This window comes from Zea mays, chromosome 9 (assembly GCF_902167145.1).
Source record: "Zea mays cultivar B73 chromosome 9, Zm-B73-REFERENCE-NAM-5.0, whole genome shotgun sequence".
Lineage (NCBI taxonomy): Eukaryota > Viridiplantae > Streptophyta > Magnoliopsida > Poales > Poaceae > Zea > Zea mays.
In genome coordinates, this window is record NC_050104.1 from 81,478,468 (window position 1) to 81,497,665 (window position 19,198).

General features: G+C 41.8%; 2 protein-coding genes across 2 annotated transcripts; both read left to right on the forward strand.

Moving 5' to 3' along the window:
- The first annotated feature begins 945 nt into the window (after nt 1-945).
- LOC100127539 (uncharacterized) lies at nt 946-4,372 on the forward strand. Its single transcript, NM_001112794.1, has 4 exons — nt 946-1,141; nt 1,505-1,566; nt 1,671-1,711; nt 4,039-4,372. Exons 1-4 carry the CDS (start codon nt 950-952, stop codon nt 4,305-4,307), a joined length of 564 nt encoding a protein of 187 aa, NP_001106265.1. The 5' UTR covers nt 946-949; the 3' UTR covers nt 4,308-4,372.
- A 10,840-nt stretch (nt 4,373-15,212) lies between these two features.
- On the forward strand, nt 15,213-17,929 carry LOC103640034 (nuclear transcription factor Y subunit B-4). Its single transcript, XM_020544633.2, has 6 exons — nt 15,213-15,371; nt 16,191-16,340; nt 16,644-16,649; nt 16,742-16,902; nt 17,537-17,638; nt 17,724-17,929. The coding sequence occupies exons 1-5, from the start codon at nt 15,213-15,215 to the stop codon at nt 17,592-17,594; spliced, it is 534 nt and encodes a 177-aa protein (XP_020400222.1). The 3' UTR covers nt 17,595-17,638; nt 17,724-17,929.
- The last annotated feature ends 1,269 nt before the right edge of the window (nt 17,930-19,198 follow it).

Here is a 19,198-nt window from a genome sequence, read left to right on the forward strand (position 1 = left end):
AGTTGGAGTTGGATTACACATCGGGATTAAAAAAGGGACTGTGCTGCTGGTGCGTGCATGGCGATGGCCTCCGTGACAACTGACAACAGATCGGCGATGTGAGTTACGTCAGCCAACATGAAGCTCGACTGGTGCATATTGGGGCTGGAGGATTGCCGGGACGGCCGGACGGGAGTGCATGATCGGCAGCAAGGGGGTGCTTTCAACGGCGATATGTACTCCGGCGAGCAATTTGCATGTGCTCCATGTGTGGCTTGACCAGGGAACGGGTGTGTGGGGTTGGGTACCTGCTCATGCACGTCCTAGTGTCGAGCAGGAACCGAGAATATGAGTGAGGGCCAGGTCAATGGCGGCGGGTGCATGGCGGGGTCGGGTTGACGTGGTCCTAGCGGTAGACGCTGGCAGAGTTCCAGGGAAGACTTATCGTAGGTCCCACATAGGGGTGGATATCGAGCCAGCTCGACTCGTTATGCCTCAGCTTGTTATGTCTCGTTAACATGCCTCAGCTTCTTGAAGACAAAGGACCTAACATGCAAAACACTAGAAGATTCTATGCAATGTTAGAAAAGACACACATGCGTCTCCCATGGAATTTGATGAATGATAAGAGGTTCGATTATGATTGCCTGGAATTGATATGTTGATTCCCACCATCGTCTGTGTGCGATGCTTAAAACCATGGAAGCCAACGAACAAAGTTTGAAATTCCCACAAACAAGTAGAGAAGAGCATATCATTCTGAAAGGTGAGCAGATAAAAATGTGCCGAAACTGTGTTGAAAACGAGAATCACATGTATGCACACAGTTTCCTGAGCATCTTCTAGGACACTATAAAATAGCCCAAGACCTTGTGATTTGCTCAAGCCATATTGATGGCCTGATAGCTTTCGTAGGTGCTAGCTACTACCATATACCATATACTCTCACACAAAGATTAGTACAGCTAGCATGGCTAATGACTCCTTGACGAGGGGCCACATAATCGGGGATGTCTTAGACCCGTTTACTAGCTCAGTGTCTCTAAGTGTCCTGTATGATGGCAGACCAGTGTTTGATGGGATGGAGTTTCGGGCGTCGGCGGTGTCGGTGAAACCTAGAGTTGAGATTGGAGGTGATGATTTTCGAGTGGCCTATACCCTAGTAAGCCATCACGTACTCCGCAGATCGAGTCCATTTGGCGCGCGGTAGGCCATATCTATGGCCAAGATGTCTCGACTACTCTCCAAACTCTCATGTCCAAGTGACATCCATGGCTTTTGGCTCACTGTGTGTGACGGCTAAATCAGTCTCCTCGATCGTGCCCATAGCTCGGTTGACTACAAAGATTGGCTCATGCTAATAAATATATAGTAGTATTATACACTGAGAGAGACACTAACACCCCCCCCCCCCAAAAAAAAAGTGCAGGGATTTCTGATCAGCCCAGCCCCGAAAAAATGCTCAGGTTTACTTTTAATTCCCTAACATGTTGACCATGTGTTTGTGTTAATGTAAATATATTAGGTTATGGTGGATCCTGATGCGCCTAATCCCAGCAACCCTAGCCTGCGGGAATACTTGCATTGGTGAGTTATTGTTCTTGCACATACTATTTGATCAGACTACATATGTACAGTTCTGAAGAGTAATTCAGATAAATTAATCATCACACTGCCTTATCTTTTGACAGGATGGTTACTGACATCCCAGCATCAACAGATGATAGCTTCGGTGAGCATCAACAACTTTCATTTTTTATATTTATATATACATCACAAGAAACCTTCTTTTTGAAACAATCTCACATCCTAGTTAATAAACTCCCCCAAGAATTTAGTCATGCACTTTATTGCATTGTGAAGTGTAACCTCGATCTTGACCCTTTTAGAGGGCTCTCCCAATAAGTTCAACCTGACACCAAGCATGTAATTTCATTGTACATTAAAATTCCAAAAACAACAAGAAGCAAAGCCATGGAAACTATATTTTTTCACTTCACTGGTGCCTAAGCCCCAAGAAGATGGGCCAATAAAGGGATGCTTACTCTTTTCCTCAAGGGCTCATGTATATTAATTATGAATTTTTTTTAGAATTTTAATGCTAACGTGCTGATGCAAACTTTCTTCAATATTAGATTTTTTTGTGAATTTTCTTCATTTTTGTATATAGGTTGTGCACAATTTCTATATGCTTCTGCAAAATATGTAATCCTTATCTCTTGAAACCGAAACAAAAGTATTCCTTTTTTTAATAGTTTATTCTAATGCAGCGCTTGTGTTTTCTTCCGGCTCGAATTTAGTCAGCACAACTAATTGAATTGGCTTTAATCATATATAGTATATGTTTGCAATGTCCTGATCGATATAGAAAAAGGTATTTTTAAAGCAAGTGAGTTATAAGCTAGTGTAGAACTTCAGCATATGCAACGTAAGATTTTTGTTATCAGCAATTCAATCATATAGTACATGCTGCATGTATTTTAAGTGAAATATTTCAAACGAATTTGCTGTTTGATATGTTATTAGCTTATATCACACTTTGTTCATTTTTGGCATTTTAGATTTATCTCTAGTTTTTTTACCCAAGTTTTACACTCATATTGAAATTTGCATGGTACCCTTTTTGCATTCTTGCCACATTTGTCCAATATGTAACTTTAGTACAGCCGTTTGCAAGTATGTGGACGCACCATATTTTAATATGCCATAAAACAGCATACATGGTGGAGGGATAAGGGGTCGAACCCCCAATTTTAAAATTGATCAAATTTTGAAAAGTTTGCCCTTGCAAAATTCATATGAGGGGGTATTGACAATTGCGGTCTGCCACTGTGGTTTGTTATATATGTGCATAGAGTAAGGCGTTGGGGACATATACATGTATTCTAGAATGTTATGTAATTGTCACTAGCAGAAACAGCTCTATGGGGTGTTTAAATGCAATAGAACTAATAGTTAGTTGGCTAAAAATTGTTAGTGAAATTATCTAGCTAACAAAAAACTATCCAACTATTAACTAATTTACCAAAAAATAGTTAATAGCTGAACTATTAGCCATGGTAGCCGCTAATTATTAGCTCTAGTTCATTCAAACACCCGCTATGTCTACGATGAGATCTAATTTTTACAGACGGTTTCAATTATTAAGAAATCTGCATGTAGAAATTATATTTCTACTGACGGTACCTTATTAAGAAAACCACCAATACAAATCCATGAATTCTACAGACGGATTTCTTAAGGAACCGCATGTAGAAATCGATTTCTACAGGAACCGCCAATAAAACTAGAAGTATCACCGGTGTTTGATAACTAAAATCGTCTATAAAAATTGGGCCTCATAGTAGGCGTAGAGCTGTTTTTGATCCAGCTTCTAGTTTTCGATAGTTAGTTTCACTTTTTAAGAAAAAAACATAAGAACAGCACGTATTTTCTTTAATTTGTACTGTACTTTTGTCACATATGTCCTTTACTTAAGTTAATTAAGTGGATCCTGGCAAGAATATAACTTATCAATATATAAATTGTTCATTTTTTCATTAAAATAGAAGATTGTACGAACTTAGTATTTATAAAAAATGGTATAGACGGTGTTGGGGACGTAAACAAATATTTCAGAGTGGTGTGTGATTATTCTCTCACCCTTTTATTTTGCATATTGAGGATATTGCAAGTGTAGCTTTGACATTTAATTCTTCCATGGATAATTTTGTGTTAATAAGAAAATGCATATTTAATATAATAATCCACTAAAAATAAATAGATTTAGGCATTCCATGTTACATTTAGAAAAGAAAAAAAAACTAGCATTTACAGAGAAGGCATATTTTAATTTCCCTGATAACAGTATTTAAAACTATACTGGAATGTGTAACATGTGCGGTTATTAGTTTGCCCAACCAAATCCAAAAAAAGGGAATGCATATTAGAGATTTATAATTGCTTTTAATCCACTGATGTTAGCTAAAAAAACAGAAACAAAGTAAAGTTTATTATATTAGAACGAAAATCACCACAGATTATGTTGTTTCTCACCATTCCTTTTGATCTAAATGGCAGGCCGAGAGCTCATACCATATGAGAGCCCAAGCCCCACCATGGGCATCCACCGTCTTGTGTTGGTGCTCTACCAGCAATTGGGGCGGGGCACGGTGTTTGCGCCGCAAGTTCGTCAGAACTTCAACTTGCGTAATTTCGCACGCCGTTTCAACCTCGGCAAGCCTGTGGCCGCGACGTACTTCAACTGTCAGCGGCAAACAGGCACAGGTGGGAGAAGGTTCACTTGTGTTTTTGATCATGTCGTTCAAGGTGAAGGCCGGCAAGCTTGAACCTACTACTACTAGTAACGTTCGCGTGTGCTTATATGGCCGTATCGGCGTACACTACGTAGCATGAAAGCTAGCTAGAAATAAATAAAGATGTATTTCTTTCGCACATGTAGCTAGGCTTTTATAAAGGCGTACCTCCAAGGGTATTATGTCCGGCTTTTAATTAATAATCGCGTGATAAGGGTGGTTAGTATACCGAGTTTGTACTGCTGTGATATTTCTGTCACACCTTGGCAATAATTGATATATATATATATATATATATATATATATATGGATCTCTGTTATTTGATTCTTAAACTTAACAAAATAAGTATTTTTTAAGGCCCTGTTTGGGAGAGCTTCACTTCAAGAATTTCAATTTTGTTCGAACTTCTTCAACCCAAACAGGTCCAGCTCCACGAGCTTTAGTTTTTTAAAAAAAATCGAAACTAGAGGCCCGTTTCATGAAATTCATGAAGCTCCTTAGGAGGTGCTTCAAAAACACTGTTTTTATATCTCCTCATGAAGCTGTACGAAAATTACCCACCATGCCACTGGTTACGCAACATACAACTTTCGTTCTCTCTGACAACAACCCACTAATCATCAAAGATAATCAAGGAAACCCACACAAATCAATTGTACTATAGAAGTTGGAGTCCATATACAAACCAAACGCTCCTGGAACTCACCTTAACAATTTGCTGGAGCTGTTTTATAATGAAACTGGAAAACCAAAGTTGAAGTTTTTAAAGCAAAGTTCTCTCAGACACCCCCTAAATAATGAATGTCAGTTTTCGATGCCAATCGTCAAAAATCACTTCCTTTACTTTCTGTTGAACACAAGAACATAATGTCATGTTTTTGCCAGGGTTTTATTTAAACTTTTAATAGAACATGTTTTTTTTGAAAAAAAAAACTACAAGTTTTTTACGTTGGACACATCTCATCTAAAAGTGAAAAAATGAGATCTTTTACAATTCTTAAGCAAAAGTGCCAATTTATAGTTTTCATGTGTTCGTGACCTTCGGCAAAGTTAAACCACAATATTCAATAAATAATAGATATTGTAAATATTTTGAATATAAGAACTATGGTAACACACGCACAATCTACTAGTATATTGCTACGTTCATGTCTTGATTCGGAGTTTTCATTTACGGAAGCAATTCAACAAATATATAAAGGCAAAGAGTTTGAGAAACAAATAACGGAATTTGGCCATTTATCTTATGCATAATTTCAGCGCACACAGGTGAGTTGACAAATTTTAGTTCAAAAAATTATTAGTAAAACAATGGAATGAGTTCATAGAGAAGTTTATCCAAAACTACTTTTAGTACATTTTGTGAGAGAATTAGCTAGGTAAATTACTGTATAGCCTATAGAGAACATATCCGGTATATATGAGCCTTTGGTGTATATATTGTGCATATGATCTAACAAAATTCACAAAAAGTTCTGAAAAATTCATATATATTCTTTCCATCTTACTCCTGGTATATACAAAATTTCAAATTTAAATTCATTATACTTTAGTTTAAATTAGAAAATCGGCTAAAATATTTTTTTTTAAATTTGTTAGTTCATGTGCACTTTCTTAGTTTATGTATATCATATAAGCATCAAAGGTTCATATACACCGGATATGTTCCTAGCCTATATGGTGTAATAGGAACACCTTCCATCCCTACGCTTTCACCATCGCAATCGCGTTGGGGAAGTTGACAAATGGCAAGGGTGTGTTCCATATTCTGCTCCACATATATAGTGATGCGTGACCGAAATAGAATTGTTCGGTATGTCGTGACCCAACTGAAGGCATCACTCACCTATGGACTATGGTCGACGTCGATCACTCCTATGTGCGATACCTTTTCCGTACGGCGGCCTTCATTATCTGAATCTTTGACTGTGTTGACAGGAAGAAAAAAAAAACTGCGAGTAAAGCATATTTCTCCATCGAAACATAGAACTGGAAAACAGAGTTTCCATTCGGATTTCTCCTCCTGGGCTACATGGGAATCCTCACATCATTGGTTGGCAAGCATCCTGGCACATGGTAGAGAATGATCTGACAAATTGTTAGTTAGATGCCAGCATTTTTTTCAATTCCCATGTTGCCAGTTCAGAGAGAGAGAGAGAGAAAAAAAATGCTCATACAGGACTTGGATGATGGACAATGATGCCATTGAACAAGAAGTGATGTGGTCCTGGTTCGTTGTTTACAACATACATATATACGATGCTATGCGATATGATGGCTGCCTGTCAGTAGTAGTGGCAGCTCTGTTGAAGCTGAGAACTACTCTTTCGGACATGGGGCTCGCCATGGAGCAGAGACCGGAGAATAATAATGTGCTGCGAGAAAGCTAGTGTTATGGGGGGACTGTTCTATTCCCGGTCGATTCATGTATCTGGCATCTGTCGGGCAAAGCATATTATGGGCGTTAATCAGACTCTATTCATGATAGATATCAGTACCGTTGACCTTAAATTGCATCACAGACCAGTAAGGCTAGATTTTGCCCGTATCGAACGTAAGATCTAAGAACACGGCGTATAACACATATATGTGAAGAAGAACGGAGAGATTTACCAGCAAACCATCAAAGAATAACCAAACACACTTAAATGACAAAGAACAAACAGGCTTTTCTGAAGAAACTAGCAAAGTAATTATCGAAGCTCTTGTCCAAAAGCTATCGTTTGGGACAACTACGTCACATGGTTGGTCTAGATCGGCCGGCAAGGCCTAAAGCATTGCCCTTGATCATTGGATCAAGTGATGAACAATATTCTGAGGTTAAAAATAGGTAGTAGATTGATTTTTTTGGCGATTGCATGTTGGATACCACGATATTGTGATCCTCATATATGTTAGAAATATAGGTATTTTCTGTACCATTTTAATTCCATAAATTAACATTATGATGATGACATATAATAGATAATCAAACGTAGAAAACGTGATCTCAAAAATATCCATAACAATATGGATCATGAGAACACAAAGCATATGAAGCATGTAAATCATATAAATAAAATAAGTATATAAACATGGTTCAAGGATTATTGCGGAACAACTGGAAATAAACAGATAACAATATAAACAGGATGACTGTAAAATTAAGACAGACAGATATGACATATTATAATACGATAGAACAGAGGTACATACGACATATATAATATGCAGAATATAAAACAGTAACGAACTGAATTGATCATACCCTCCCATGCGCTCCGAGGATCCTGATCCTTGTCCAGTTTCTCTTGTCATCCGATCGAGATGAAGACGCCAGGAACCAGCGGTGAAGACAACGACAGACGTGTTTGGGCAGTCGCGTAGACGCTCCCCAAAAACCTAATTGCCGATCCCCCGAGCAGGGTCTCGAACGGCAAGGGCTTCGGAGGCACCTGCCCTCTCGCCTCTCTGTGCGCGCAGAGCCACGAGATGGAAATACCCTCTCTCGGCGGCTGAACTGTGATTCTGAAAGTGTTTTCTCGCGTGTACCGAGTGACAGGGGTGCTCCTCTATTTAACCTCTCGCAGAGGGAAGCTGAAGGAGAAAGGTCGCCGAGTCACGCCAAGAGTCGGCCAGCTCTAGCCGAGTTATGCCATGAGTCGGCAGCTGAAGGAGAAGGGTCACTCGGCTGGCTGACGAGTCACTCGGCAGACGAAGAAACAGGGTCACTCGGCTGACGTACGCGGTTAGTGAGTGCTAAAAATTAACACAACCACACCACACCACGCCCGCTCGCCTGCCTGCCTGCCTCGCCACGCCAGGCCCGGCCCGGCCAGCGGCGGCGGCGGCGCGCGCGCGCGTGTGGCACGCCCTTGTCCATTTCTTGACTTCTCAAGTTAAGTGGAATAAATCCCACCATATAAGTCAAGGCAAAAGACCCTTGGACTTCCAATGTGGTACTATTGGTATTCTCCACCATTACACACCTTAGAGTTTATTCAATAAATGGGCCAAGCCCATAAAAGATCCAACAATCCCCACCAAACTCTAGGGTTTGTAATGATGAAGTATCAGAATCACAATCCTTTGATATACCAGTTTTTCGATGGAGACTGTTAAGTTGAACATCCATCTAGAATAAGAGTTTCACTCATTCACAACTGAACAATGGACTATGCCTTGAATTGACAGTTTTGTGCGAAATAAGATTCACTCAAATCCTTTGCTGATACTAGGCTGCAGAAGGGTATTCCCGCTGTTTAGAAGCATATAAGTCACACTTCAGTGCCTTTCATGAGTATTTAGGGATTACCCAAGTCCCATAGACTGTGACTAGCAGTCTGACTCATATAGGTGTATTCCTCAGAAGATGTTCTGTAGGACAATATCTCACCTTTATAAGACTCTTGGAATACATTAAGGTAAAAACCATCCTGCCTTACAGATAGGAAAGATGTGCATCAGAAATGAGTTAAAGAAGGGATCTTTCCTCACAATCTACTCCTAGCTTGTTTCTCCACTCTACTTCACGGGATCTCCGATCACATAGAGCAGGTTACCACTAGAGTAGATCTCACATGGGTCTCATACCCATTTCCCTCGATGCACTTTCTATCACATTGCGTGATAGACCCTTAGTGAATTGATCTGCCAGATTATTTGATGTGTGGACATAATCCACAGTTATAACTCCGGAGTTTTTCAACTTTCTGACAGATTTCAATCTCCTCTTAACATGCCTTGTAGACTTCATGTTATTCCTAGAACTGTTAACCTTTGTAATCACCGTTTGGTTGTCACAGTTCATGGAAATAGCCGGTATCGGTTTTTCAACTACCGGTAAGTCCAATAGGAAATCACGAAGCCACTCGGCCTCAGCCCCAGCAGTGTCTAATGCTGCGAGTTCTGCTTCCATTGTAGACTTCGTTAAGATAGTCTGCTTGCAAGACTTCCAGGAAACAGCGCCACCTCCAAACAGAAACACATATCCGCTTGTGGCATAAAGCTCATCAGCATCAGAAATCCAGTTGGCATCACAATAGCCTTCCAGCACTTTTGGGTTTCCGGTATAATGAATACTGTACGTCATAGTACCTTTCAAATACCGCAACACTCTCTCAAGAGCACGCCAGTGATCATCTCCTGGTTTCGACACAAACCGACTTAGCTTACTCACAGCATAAGAGATGTCTGGCCTTGTTGCACTTGCAAGGTACATGAGCGAGCCAATGATCTGGGAGTATGTCAATTGAACCCTTGCTATTCTCCGATTCTTTCTTAATAGCACACTGGGGTCATAAGGTGTTGGAGCAGGATCACAGTCACTAAAACCAAAGCGACTCAATACCTTTTCCACATAATGGGATTGTAACAAAGTTACCCCACCATCAGCTTCTCTAACAAGCTTGATGTTTAGAATGACATCAGCCTCTCCCAAATCTTTCATCTCGAAATTGCTCGATAGAAGATTTTTAACTTCCTCAATCACATTGAGATTTGATCCAAAGATCAAAATGTCATCAACATAAAGGCACAGCATAACAGACTCACCCCCACCATACCGATAGTATACACACGTGTCAGATTCATTTACAACAAAGCCAGCTGCTGTAAGAGTATTATCAAACTTTTCATGCCATTGCTTAGGTGCTTGTTTTAGGCCATACAATGATTTTATCAACCTGCACACCCTGTTCTCTTGACCATCCGCAATAAACCCTTCTGGCTGATCCATATAGATCTCCTCATCCAACTCTCCATTTAGGAAAGCTGTCTTAACATCCATCTGATGAATGATAAGACCATAAGAGGCTGCCACAGCTATTAATGTGCGAATTGTAGTCAATCGAGCCACTGGTGAGTAGGTATCAAAGAAATCTTCACCCTCCTTTTGGGTATATCCTTTGGCCACAAGCCTTGCCTTGTACCTCTCAATTGTACCATTAGGCCTAAGCTTTTTCTTGAAGATCCATTTGCAACCTATAGGTTGACAACAATAAGGACGGTCAACGACCTCCCAAGTTCCATTAGACATAATAGATTCCATCTCACTCCTTACTGCTTCCTTCCATAAGTCAGCATCAGGAGAGGAATATGCCTCACTAATGGTAGTTGGTGTGTCTTCCACAAGGTACACTATAAAGTCATTACCAAAGGATTTTTGCAACCCTCTGTCTCTTGCTCTTTCGAGTGACTATAGTGTCATCCTCCTCAGGGATGTGTACGTGAGAATCCTCAGCATGATCTAAAGGAATCGACAGTTCGTGCTCATGGGGAATTATAGTCTCATGACTTATATCACTAGGTGTATTCTTCATGGGAAACTCATTCTCAAAAAATGTTGCGTCTCTTGATTCCATGATAGTATCAACATACATATCAGGCACATCAGATTTTATAATTAAGAACCTATACCCAATGCTGTGAAAAGAGTACCCAAGGAATACACAATCAACAGTTTTAGGCCCAAGTTTACGCTTTTTGTTGATTGGCACATTCACTTTAGCCAAGCAACCCCAAGTGCGCAAATATGAGAGATTTAATCTTCTCTTTTCCCATTCCTCGAATGGTGTGATCTCTTTGTTCTTTGTTGGAACTCTATTCAAGACATGACATGCTGTCAAAATCGCCTCACCCCACCATGCCTTGGATAATCCCGCTGTACTCAACATGGCATTCACCAAATCTGTTAGAGTGCGGTTTTTCCTTTCAGCAATCCCATTGGATTGTGGTGAGAACGGCGGTGTCCTCTCATGAATAATACCATGTTCCACGCAGAACTCATCGAACACATTAGAGAAATATTCTCCACCTCGATCAGACCTTAACCGTTTTATTTTCCTCTCAAGTTGGTTCTCAACTTCAGCCTTATAGGCCTTAAAATAATTGAACGCTTCATCTTTTGTTTTTAAGAGATACACATAACAAAATCTAGTGGAGTCATCTATAAAAGTGAGAAAGTATCTTTTACCACCTTTGGTCAAAATTCCATTCATCTCGCACAGATCAGAATGAACAAGTTCTAGAGGTGCCAAACTCCTCGCCTCAGCAGCCTTTGTGAGGCTTGCGGGGTTGTTTTGATTCAACACACACATGACACTTAGACTTTTTGACCAAGTTAAATTTAGGAATTAAATTTATATTTGCTAACCGCATAAGACAGCCAAAGCTTGCATGACAAAAATGTGAATGCCATAAATCTGACTCATCAGAAAAATGAACAAAATTCACCAGTTTATTACACACATCATGCAGTGATAAGCGGAACAAGCCTCCGCAGTCATATCCTTTACCAACAAAAGTACCATGTTTCGACACAACACATTTATTAGACTCAAGAACAACTTTGTATCCATCTCGACATAGCATAGAAGCGCTAACGAGATTCTTCTTGATAGAGGGCACATGCTGCACGCTCTTCAATGGCACCGTCTTTCCCGAAGTAAACTTCAGAATGACCGTACCAACACCAAGAACATGAGCACGCGACCCATTTCCCATCAACAAGGCGCCAGACCTCCCGACCTGATAGGAAGTGAACATAGAGGCATCAGCACACACATGAATGTTTGCACCACTGTCCATCCACCACTCAGGTGAATTACAGACTGAAAGAACAAATGGTAAAGAATTACCATACCCAGATGTTCCTCCTTCAGTTTCAGTGGTTACAACATTAGCTGATTTCTTGTCTTGAGTGAACTTGCGATCAGGGCACTCTCTTGCCCAATGTTGATCACTGCCACAGACAAAGCATCCTCCCTTTCCCTTGTTATTGTTGTTCTTCTTTTTAAACTATGCTGTTTGAACAGGTTTATTTGCGTTCTCTGGTTTGTTCTGGTTTTTCTTCTTGTTAAACTTGCGGAAGTTTCTCTTCTGCACCACATTAGCAGTAGAGGTCTCAACACCTTTTCCACTGTCCTTTGTTCTAGCCCTTTCCTCAACATCAAGAGTACCAATGAGCTCTTCCACATTGAACTCTTGTCTCTTATGTTTGAGAGAGGTAGCAAAGTCCTTCCAAGAAGGTGGTAACTTGGCGATTATACCGCCAGCCACAAACTTATCAGGCAAAGGACAAGGAAAAAAGTTCGAGTTCCTTAGCTAGTGCCTGAAACTCATGAGCCTGTTCCACTACAGATCGGTTCTCAACCATCTTGTAGTCATACAGCTGCTCCATGAGATACAGCTCGCTACCAGCGTCAGTAACTCCAAACTTTCCAACAAGAGCATCCCACAGCTCTTTCCCTGTGGGAAGGATGATATAGCTTTTCTGGAATTTTGTATCCAGTGCGCTAATTACTGCTCCTCGAAAGAGGTTGTCTTCAGCCTTAAACTTAGCCTCATCCTCAGGAGGTAAGTTGGCAGGCTTGCCCTCAGCGGCATGAAAACAAGACATTGCAGTTAGCCACAATTCCATCTTAGCTTTCCATATCAAGAAGTTTTTACCATCAAAAGGATCAGGCTTTAGCACAGCAGCAAAACCTCTTACAGAAAAATGCCTAACACTAGGTTTTTGGATTGTTAGAAATATAGGCATTTTCTGTACCATTTTAATTCCATAAATTAACATTATGATGATGACATATAATAGATAATCAAACGTAGAAAACGTGATCTCAAAAATATCCATAACAATATGGATCATGAGAACACAAAGCATATGAAGCATGTAAATCATATAAATAAAATAAGTATATAAACATGGTTCAAGGATTATTGCGGAACAACTGGAAATAAACAGATAACAATATAAACAGGATGACTGTAAAATTAAGACAGACATATATGACATATTATAATACGATAGAACAGAGGTACATACGACATATATAATATGCAGAATATAAAACAGTAACGAACTGAATTGATCATACCCTCCCATGCGCTCCGAGGATCCTGATCCTTGTCCAGTTTCTCCTGTCATCTGATCGAGATGAAGACGCCAGGAACCAGCGGTGAAGACAACGACAGACGTGTTTGGGCAGTCGCGTAGACGCTTCCCAAAAACCTAATTGCCGATCCCCCGAGCAGGGTCTCGAACGGCAAGGGCTTCGGAGGCACCTGCCCTCTCGCCTCTCTGTGCGCGCAGAGCCACGAGATGGAAATACCCTCACTCGGCAGCTGAACTGTGATTCTGAAAGTGTTTTCTCGCGTGTACCGGCCAGCTCTAGCCGAGTTATGCCATGAGTCGGCAGCTGAAGGAGAAGGGTCACTCGGCTGGCTGACGAGTCGCTCGGCAGACGAAGAGACAGGGTCACTCGGCTGACGTACGCAGTTAGTGAGTGCAAAAAATTAACACAACCACGCCCGCCCGCCTGCCTGCCACGCCAGGCCACGCCAGGCCCGGCCGGCGGCGGCGCGCGCGCGCGTGGCACGCCCTTGTCCATTTCTTGACTTCTCAAGTTAAGTGGAATAAATCCCACCATATAAGTCAAGGCAAAATACCCTTGGACTTCCAATGTGGTACTATTGGTATTCTCCACCATTACACACCTTAGAGTTTATTCAATAAATGGGTCAAGCCCATAAAAGATCCAACAATATATAGATAACACACACGTGTTATCTCAGTACAAAACAACTCTAAAACATGTTAAAAAGTTTTTAGTTTAAAAATCGACTTGAAGAAGAATGGATTCAGAAAACCAAAAAGTGGGCTTAGCCAACCACTAATTAAAATCGGCTAGATCAGGTTTCATGAGAAAGCCAACGATTGTAGCCAGCCTGGTAGAAAAAGTCTCCCTAGCTGGTCTCTCGTGGTGGCTTAGCCAACTTAGAAACCTAGCCTGTCCAGGTTTGGTGACCGACTTGGCCACCTTTGCCATGGTGGTACTAGGCATGGTCGGGTTTGCTAGTAGGCCTACCCGTCTACTATGCCCAAACACTTCTTTAGCATAACAATGCATGAATCTAAAAACATAAGAGTATTAAATATCAATGATGTTCAACTCATTGACATGTAAAAAGCGGTAGACGGGTTTCAGAAAACTCCAAGTATGTGGTGTCTCGGGGCCCCTAAGGTTGACCTCTGCCTCCATGTTGCTGAAACTGATTCCCCGCCAATTCACGCAGGAAACGTGTGTTGTCAGCGGTAGCATTAACTAAGGCAGCGATAGCCTCAGCCAATATAGAAGGTACAGGTGGCGGGTTTGGAGTTTCGTCCCTGCAGCGGGAAGTTCCCGCCCCGTCATGAGTACGAGTTCTTGATGGCATCTGAGGAAGAAAAATATACTAAATTATTACATGTCCAAAGTACACCACCTTTATTACATTATGCCAAACTAGTACTAATTATACATACTCATTAGTACAACTCAACTTCCTTATTTAATTTACATAAGGACACTACTTAAACTACACTACTCTAATTATCTTCGTCCTTGGCCGCTCCTGCTCCACTGCCAGCATCGGGAGAACGTTCATCTGCGAGGTTCATGGAAGGAGGGGCTCCAAAAAGATCCAATTCTCCATCAGGTCCTCCACACTACAAGAAATTTGTCCTTTTATGATAAAATACCTAATGACAAGGTCAATTATCGTCATATAATGTCACATAATATGATGAAATTTTTTGAATCATCATAATTTCATGAGGCCATGAAGATTTTGTGACGATAATGTTTTTGTTGTCACATAAGGGTACGAAGATTCGTCATATATTGTCAGGCGCCAGGAGACGGTAGATGGTTTTACTTTTATGACGCTTATATTGTCAGGCGGCGTCACTTTATGTTTTTTCCAAAAAAGGACCGTACCCCTTTTTGTTGACCGCATTCACTTTCCCATCTCCCGCCCAAAATGACCAAAATTTCCCTCCTACCTTATCCTCTTGGCTGCTCACCACCCCAGACAAGTCCAGTCCTCTCCCTCCCCTCAACCTAGCGCCGCCACTCGTGCCCACCACGCCGCCGCTGGTGAACGGCCGGCGCCACCATGGCGGCGTCCAGGGTCTCGGCATGTCGGAGGTGGAGGCCAACGCCGGCGGCGGGGGAAAGAAGCAAGACCGATTCCTGCCTGTCGCCAACATCGGGCGCATCATGCGCCGCGCGGTGCCGGAGAACGGAAAGATCGCTAGGGACGCCAGGGAGTCCATCCAGGAGTGCATCTCCGAGTTCATGTAACACCATAAAAGCCATCAACTAAAAATAATAAATTTGGTTATTATGTTAAATATGGTAATAATTTTTTAAGTGTTTAATTATTTATTTGCACATTGAATCATTTTCTTTGTATGCGCATCGGATGTTTTATAGCAATGCTTCTTAAAAGAAATACTTGTAATTAATATGATAATTAAATAATATTAGTCTAAAAATAAATATTGTATTTATATATAATTTTGGTGATTTTTTATGAATTTTTGAGCTATCTAAAAATGTATTTCGGAATTAGAAAAAAAAAGAAAAAAAAAAACAAAAACCCTCCTAACCTAGTCGGCCCAACTAAGGGCCCATCTTCTAACACTACGCGCGCGCGCCTGCTGGCTTCCAGCCAGCCAAGCCGCCGCCGCCGCCCCTGTTGTGTTCCCTCTTCTCTCCCCTAACTCTCTCCTCTCTCTCTGCTCTCTTCAACGCACAACCGCCCGACCGAGCTCCCTGCGCCATCGACGCCCAGCGCGCGCCCCAAGCCGGCCGAGCCGCCCAGGCTGCGCTCGACGCCCGCGCCCAAGGCCGAGCCACCGAGCTCCCTGCGCATCACCGCCGCGACGCCCACGCGACCAGCGGCCGAGCCCAAGACCCCGACCGGCGTCAGCACCGCACGACCCGAGCGCCCCGGCCGTGACGGTCTGCGCGCCCTGCGTTGAGCCAGGCGGTCGACCAAGCCGACGAGCCCGACGTCCGCGACATCAACGCGCCGTGGCACAGTGCACTCGCCGTCCGTTCGTCTCACGCGTTAATGGAGCATCAACTCCTCCGTTTCTTCCTCCTCCCAACGTTATTTTTCATCTCTGCAGGGCGAGTGACAAGTGCGTCAAGGAGAGGCGAAAGACCATCAACGGTGACGACATCATCTGGTCCTTGGGTACGCTCGGCTTCGAGGAATACGTTGAGCCCCTCAAGATCTACCTCAACAAATACCGGGAGGTCCCATTCCAGTTATCCTCCTCTAATCCTATTTACTGGGTATATATTCGTTCATTTGTATCTTGTGTTCAACTGCCAAGGCACAATATGTGCGCGTTTAGGAGACAAAAATTTGGATTTATGCCATTCTAAAGTGTTGTCTTATCTGGAAAATAAAATTTATGTTTCAGAGTTATCATTTGCTATAGTATTGAGTTGTTTCCTTCAGAATCATTTTTCTCGTATGATGATGGGTTGTTTTTTTATCTTCACAATGGACAACGAATATTGAATGTTTATTATCCTTGATTGATGGCATTGAAGACAGAGGTAATCTTTGCATATCGTTGTGTGTTGGTCATCTATTGTCTTTCTGTACCATGGTTGACTGAAATATGCACTTTTTTCCCAACATCTTGTAGGGTGACACAAAGGGTTCAAAGTCTTCTGATCAGAATGGAAAGAAACAGATGTTACCCAATGGTGAACTTGGATCATCGGTAATATTTACTTTCTGGTTGCAAAACTGCCACCAAATAACCCTCTTCCTAATCTGTTACTTCACATCTCCTCTTTCTAAAATGTACGGCGCTTTCTTTATGCATCTTCTATTTCAGTTAGGGTAGTGCTTCATGTCCTAATAGCATAACTGGGTTCTCCACATGCCTCAGCATTTGTCATGACGAGGCATAGGATATTAGTTAGTTGCATGAAGAAGCTTTCTTGACTCACATTAGTATTCCTTGTGTATTATACCTAATCGGCACATATCTATTTGATGGTTCTTCTGTTGCACAGCATCTAGTACGGCACCAAGACGAGAAATGTTAATTTTTAGAAACCTGATCATTAGCAACTGTATTTACAAACTAGAATCATCTGGTGAGCTTCAGGAAGAAACTTAAATTGATACTACTAGTCAGGACTTCTGTTTGATAACCAGCAGTAGGGGTACTTGCTTAGCATAGCAGTTCAATATGGAGTTTGAGTTTTTATTGATTCTTGAGGTCTGCCATATTTGGAAATCTGTAATTCGACTAACTTGTGACTAATTAAAAGGCTGATGAACTAGACATTGTTTGCTTTGTCATGCTAATTTTCTGAAACCCAGGTTGCTTTTTAAAAGGCTGATGAACTAGACACTATGTTGTATTGCTGTTGGCATGTACCAATATTTCATGGCAAATCTTATATCCCAAGTTTTTTATATGCCGCAGAGGACTAAGTACAACAACATGGAGCCGGATGCTATTGATTTCTTTGGGGAATGTATGAATAGTCCCCAAAATGGTCGTACTCCGCTTGCAAATGAGATATATGTAAGTTACATGTACTACACTCAAGTAAATGCCTGGTTCAACACTTTTGTATGGCCTTGTTACTAAGTACATTCATTTTATGTAGGAGCAAATGGTTGCAGAGAAGGAAAGAGAGCTAGAAGAAGGAGAAGCACAAAAGTCACCCTCCAAGATTGTTGCTGATAGTCTCAGCCAGATCAGTCGCTCATCCACCTTCCTTCCAAACATTGGTGTCTGTTTGAATGCTTCAAACCTTTGTGGTGGAACCTTTGTATGTTTGAACCTCTGTTGTGGAAGAACTAGTGTGTTGGACTTGTGTATGACTTGTGATGAGAATGTTGTGTATGATGGCTTTTCTGTGTATTATGATTCTGTGAGCTATCATGAGAGCTCAGTGTGTCGTCACTGTATGTGGGTGCCATATTAAATGATCCCAACATTAGGTGACGCGTTGACTGGAAAAAATGTGACAGATAACACTGTCATATATAGCAACAATATGTGACGGATGAACGCAGCCGTCACAAAAGGTGATGACATTATGTGACGGTACTCTGAACAGTCGTCACAAGGTACATAATGTGACGGTCGTTATATGACGACCCTTATGACGCAACATTTTCGTCATAAGATGCTTTTTATGACCAATTTTGTACTAAACATGACATTTTACCTTTGTCATACAAAACCATTTTTTAGTAGTGCCACTAGCTGCTCCAGATGGTCCGACTCCCATTGCTGCAACTTCAGGTGGTACATTCGAATGCAGGCGGTCATATAACACATGCACTTCCTCATGCAAATTAAAGTGTTACAATACGCTTGCAGATTCTCTAGAGCTGCGCTTAGTTTCGCAACCCAGGCTAGAGCATTTACCTCGCAATCCCAGGCAAAAGAGCGCGAATTTACGACCCAGTCGATAGCAGTGTCTCGTTCCACGATTTCCTGCTGCAAGCGATTCACCTCTGTTGATAGCTTAGCAATGCGGCGGCTATCTCGCGCACGCTCCCTATTTCCATGGCGTAGTTCTGACATGAGTCGTTCTACCCTGGCCTCTAGATCCCCTATTGGATCATTGCTTCCGCTACTTCTCCCTTCATGTCTAGGAGCCAACTGGTGTCGGGGCACACCTCGAGGTCCGGTTGCTTTTCGTTGGGCGATCTTGGTACGCGCCATACCTCCATAAGAGGGGAAGATTTATTTAGTGTAGTTTAAACATGATGCATGCATGACCTAATGATTATGGAATCAACCTTTTCGTTGATCCCATACCTTCTACGTATACTATTATTTGGCACTCGGTTACTCGACTCTAAAAGATAAGTTGCTACCAGAAAGTGGCAAGATAAGGATGAAAGAATGTTTTAAGGTAAGTATTTTAAAACCTTTTGAAGTACTACGTAATGTCCGAAGAGACGGGCTTCGATCCGATACCAGCTGTGACGGAACCTCCCAAGGTATTAGGCCCACCTACAGATGTCCTTGTCCTAAGGACCTCAGACAGTCATGCACGTACGCATAATGACTCGGCAAGTTCGATTATCTGTATCTTCATCATATCGCCCGAGAGCGCTTAACCCA

Bases quoted from the DNA above. Each gene is read 5' to 3' on its own strand.
- LOC100127539 (NM_001112794.1), top strand. From the start codon at position 950: ATGGCTAATGACTCCTTGACGAGGGGCCACATAATCGGGGATGTCTTA. The intron at 1,567-1,670 runs GTGAGTTATTGT...ATCTTTTGACAG, and splicing joins CTGCGGGAATACTTGCATTG to GATGGTTACTGACATCCCAG. The intron at 1,712-4,038 runs GTGAGCATCAAC...TCTAAATGGCAG, and splicing joins ATCAACAGATGATAGCTTCG to GCCGAGAGCTCATACCATAT.
- LOC103640034 (XM_020544633.2), top strand. From the start codon at position 15,213: ATGTCGGAGGTGGAGGCCAACGCCGGCGGCGGGGGAAAGAAGCAAGAC. The intron at 15,372-16,190 runs ATGTAACACCAT...CCTCCTCCCAAC, and splicing joins AGGAGTGCATCTCCGAGTTC to GTTATTTTTCATCTCTGCAG. The intron at 16,903-17,536 runs GTACGGCGCTTT...TATATGCCGCAG, and splicing joins ACATCTCCTCTTTCTAAAAT to AGGACTAAGTACAACAACAT.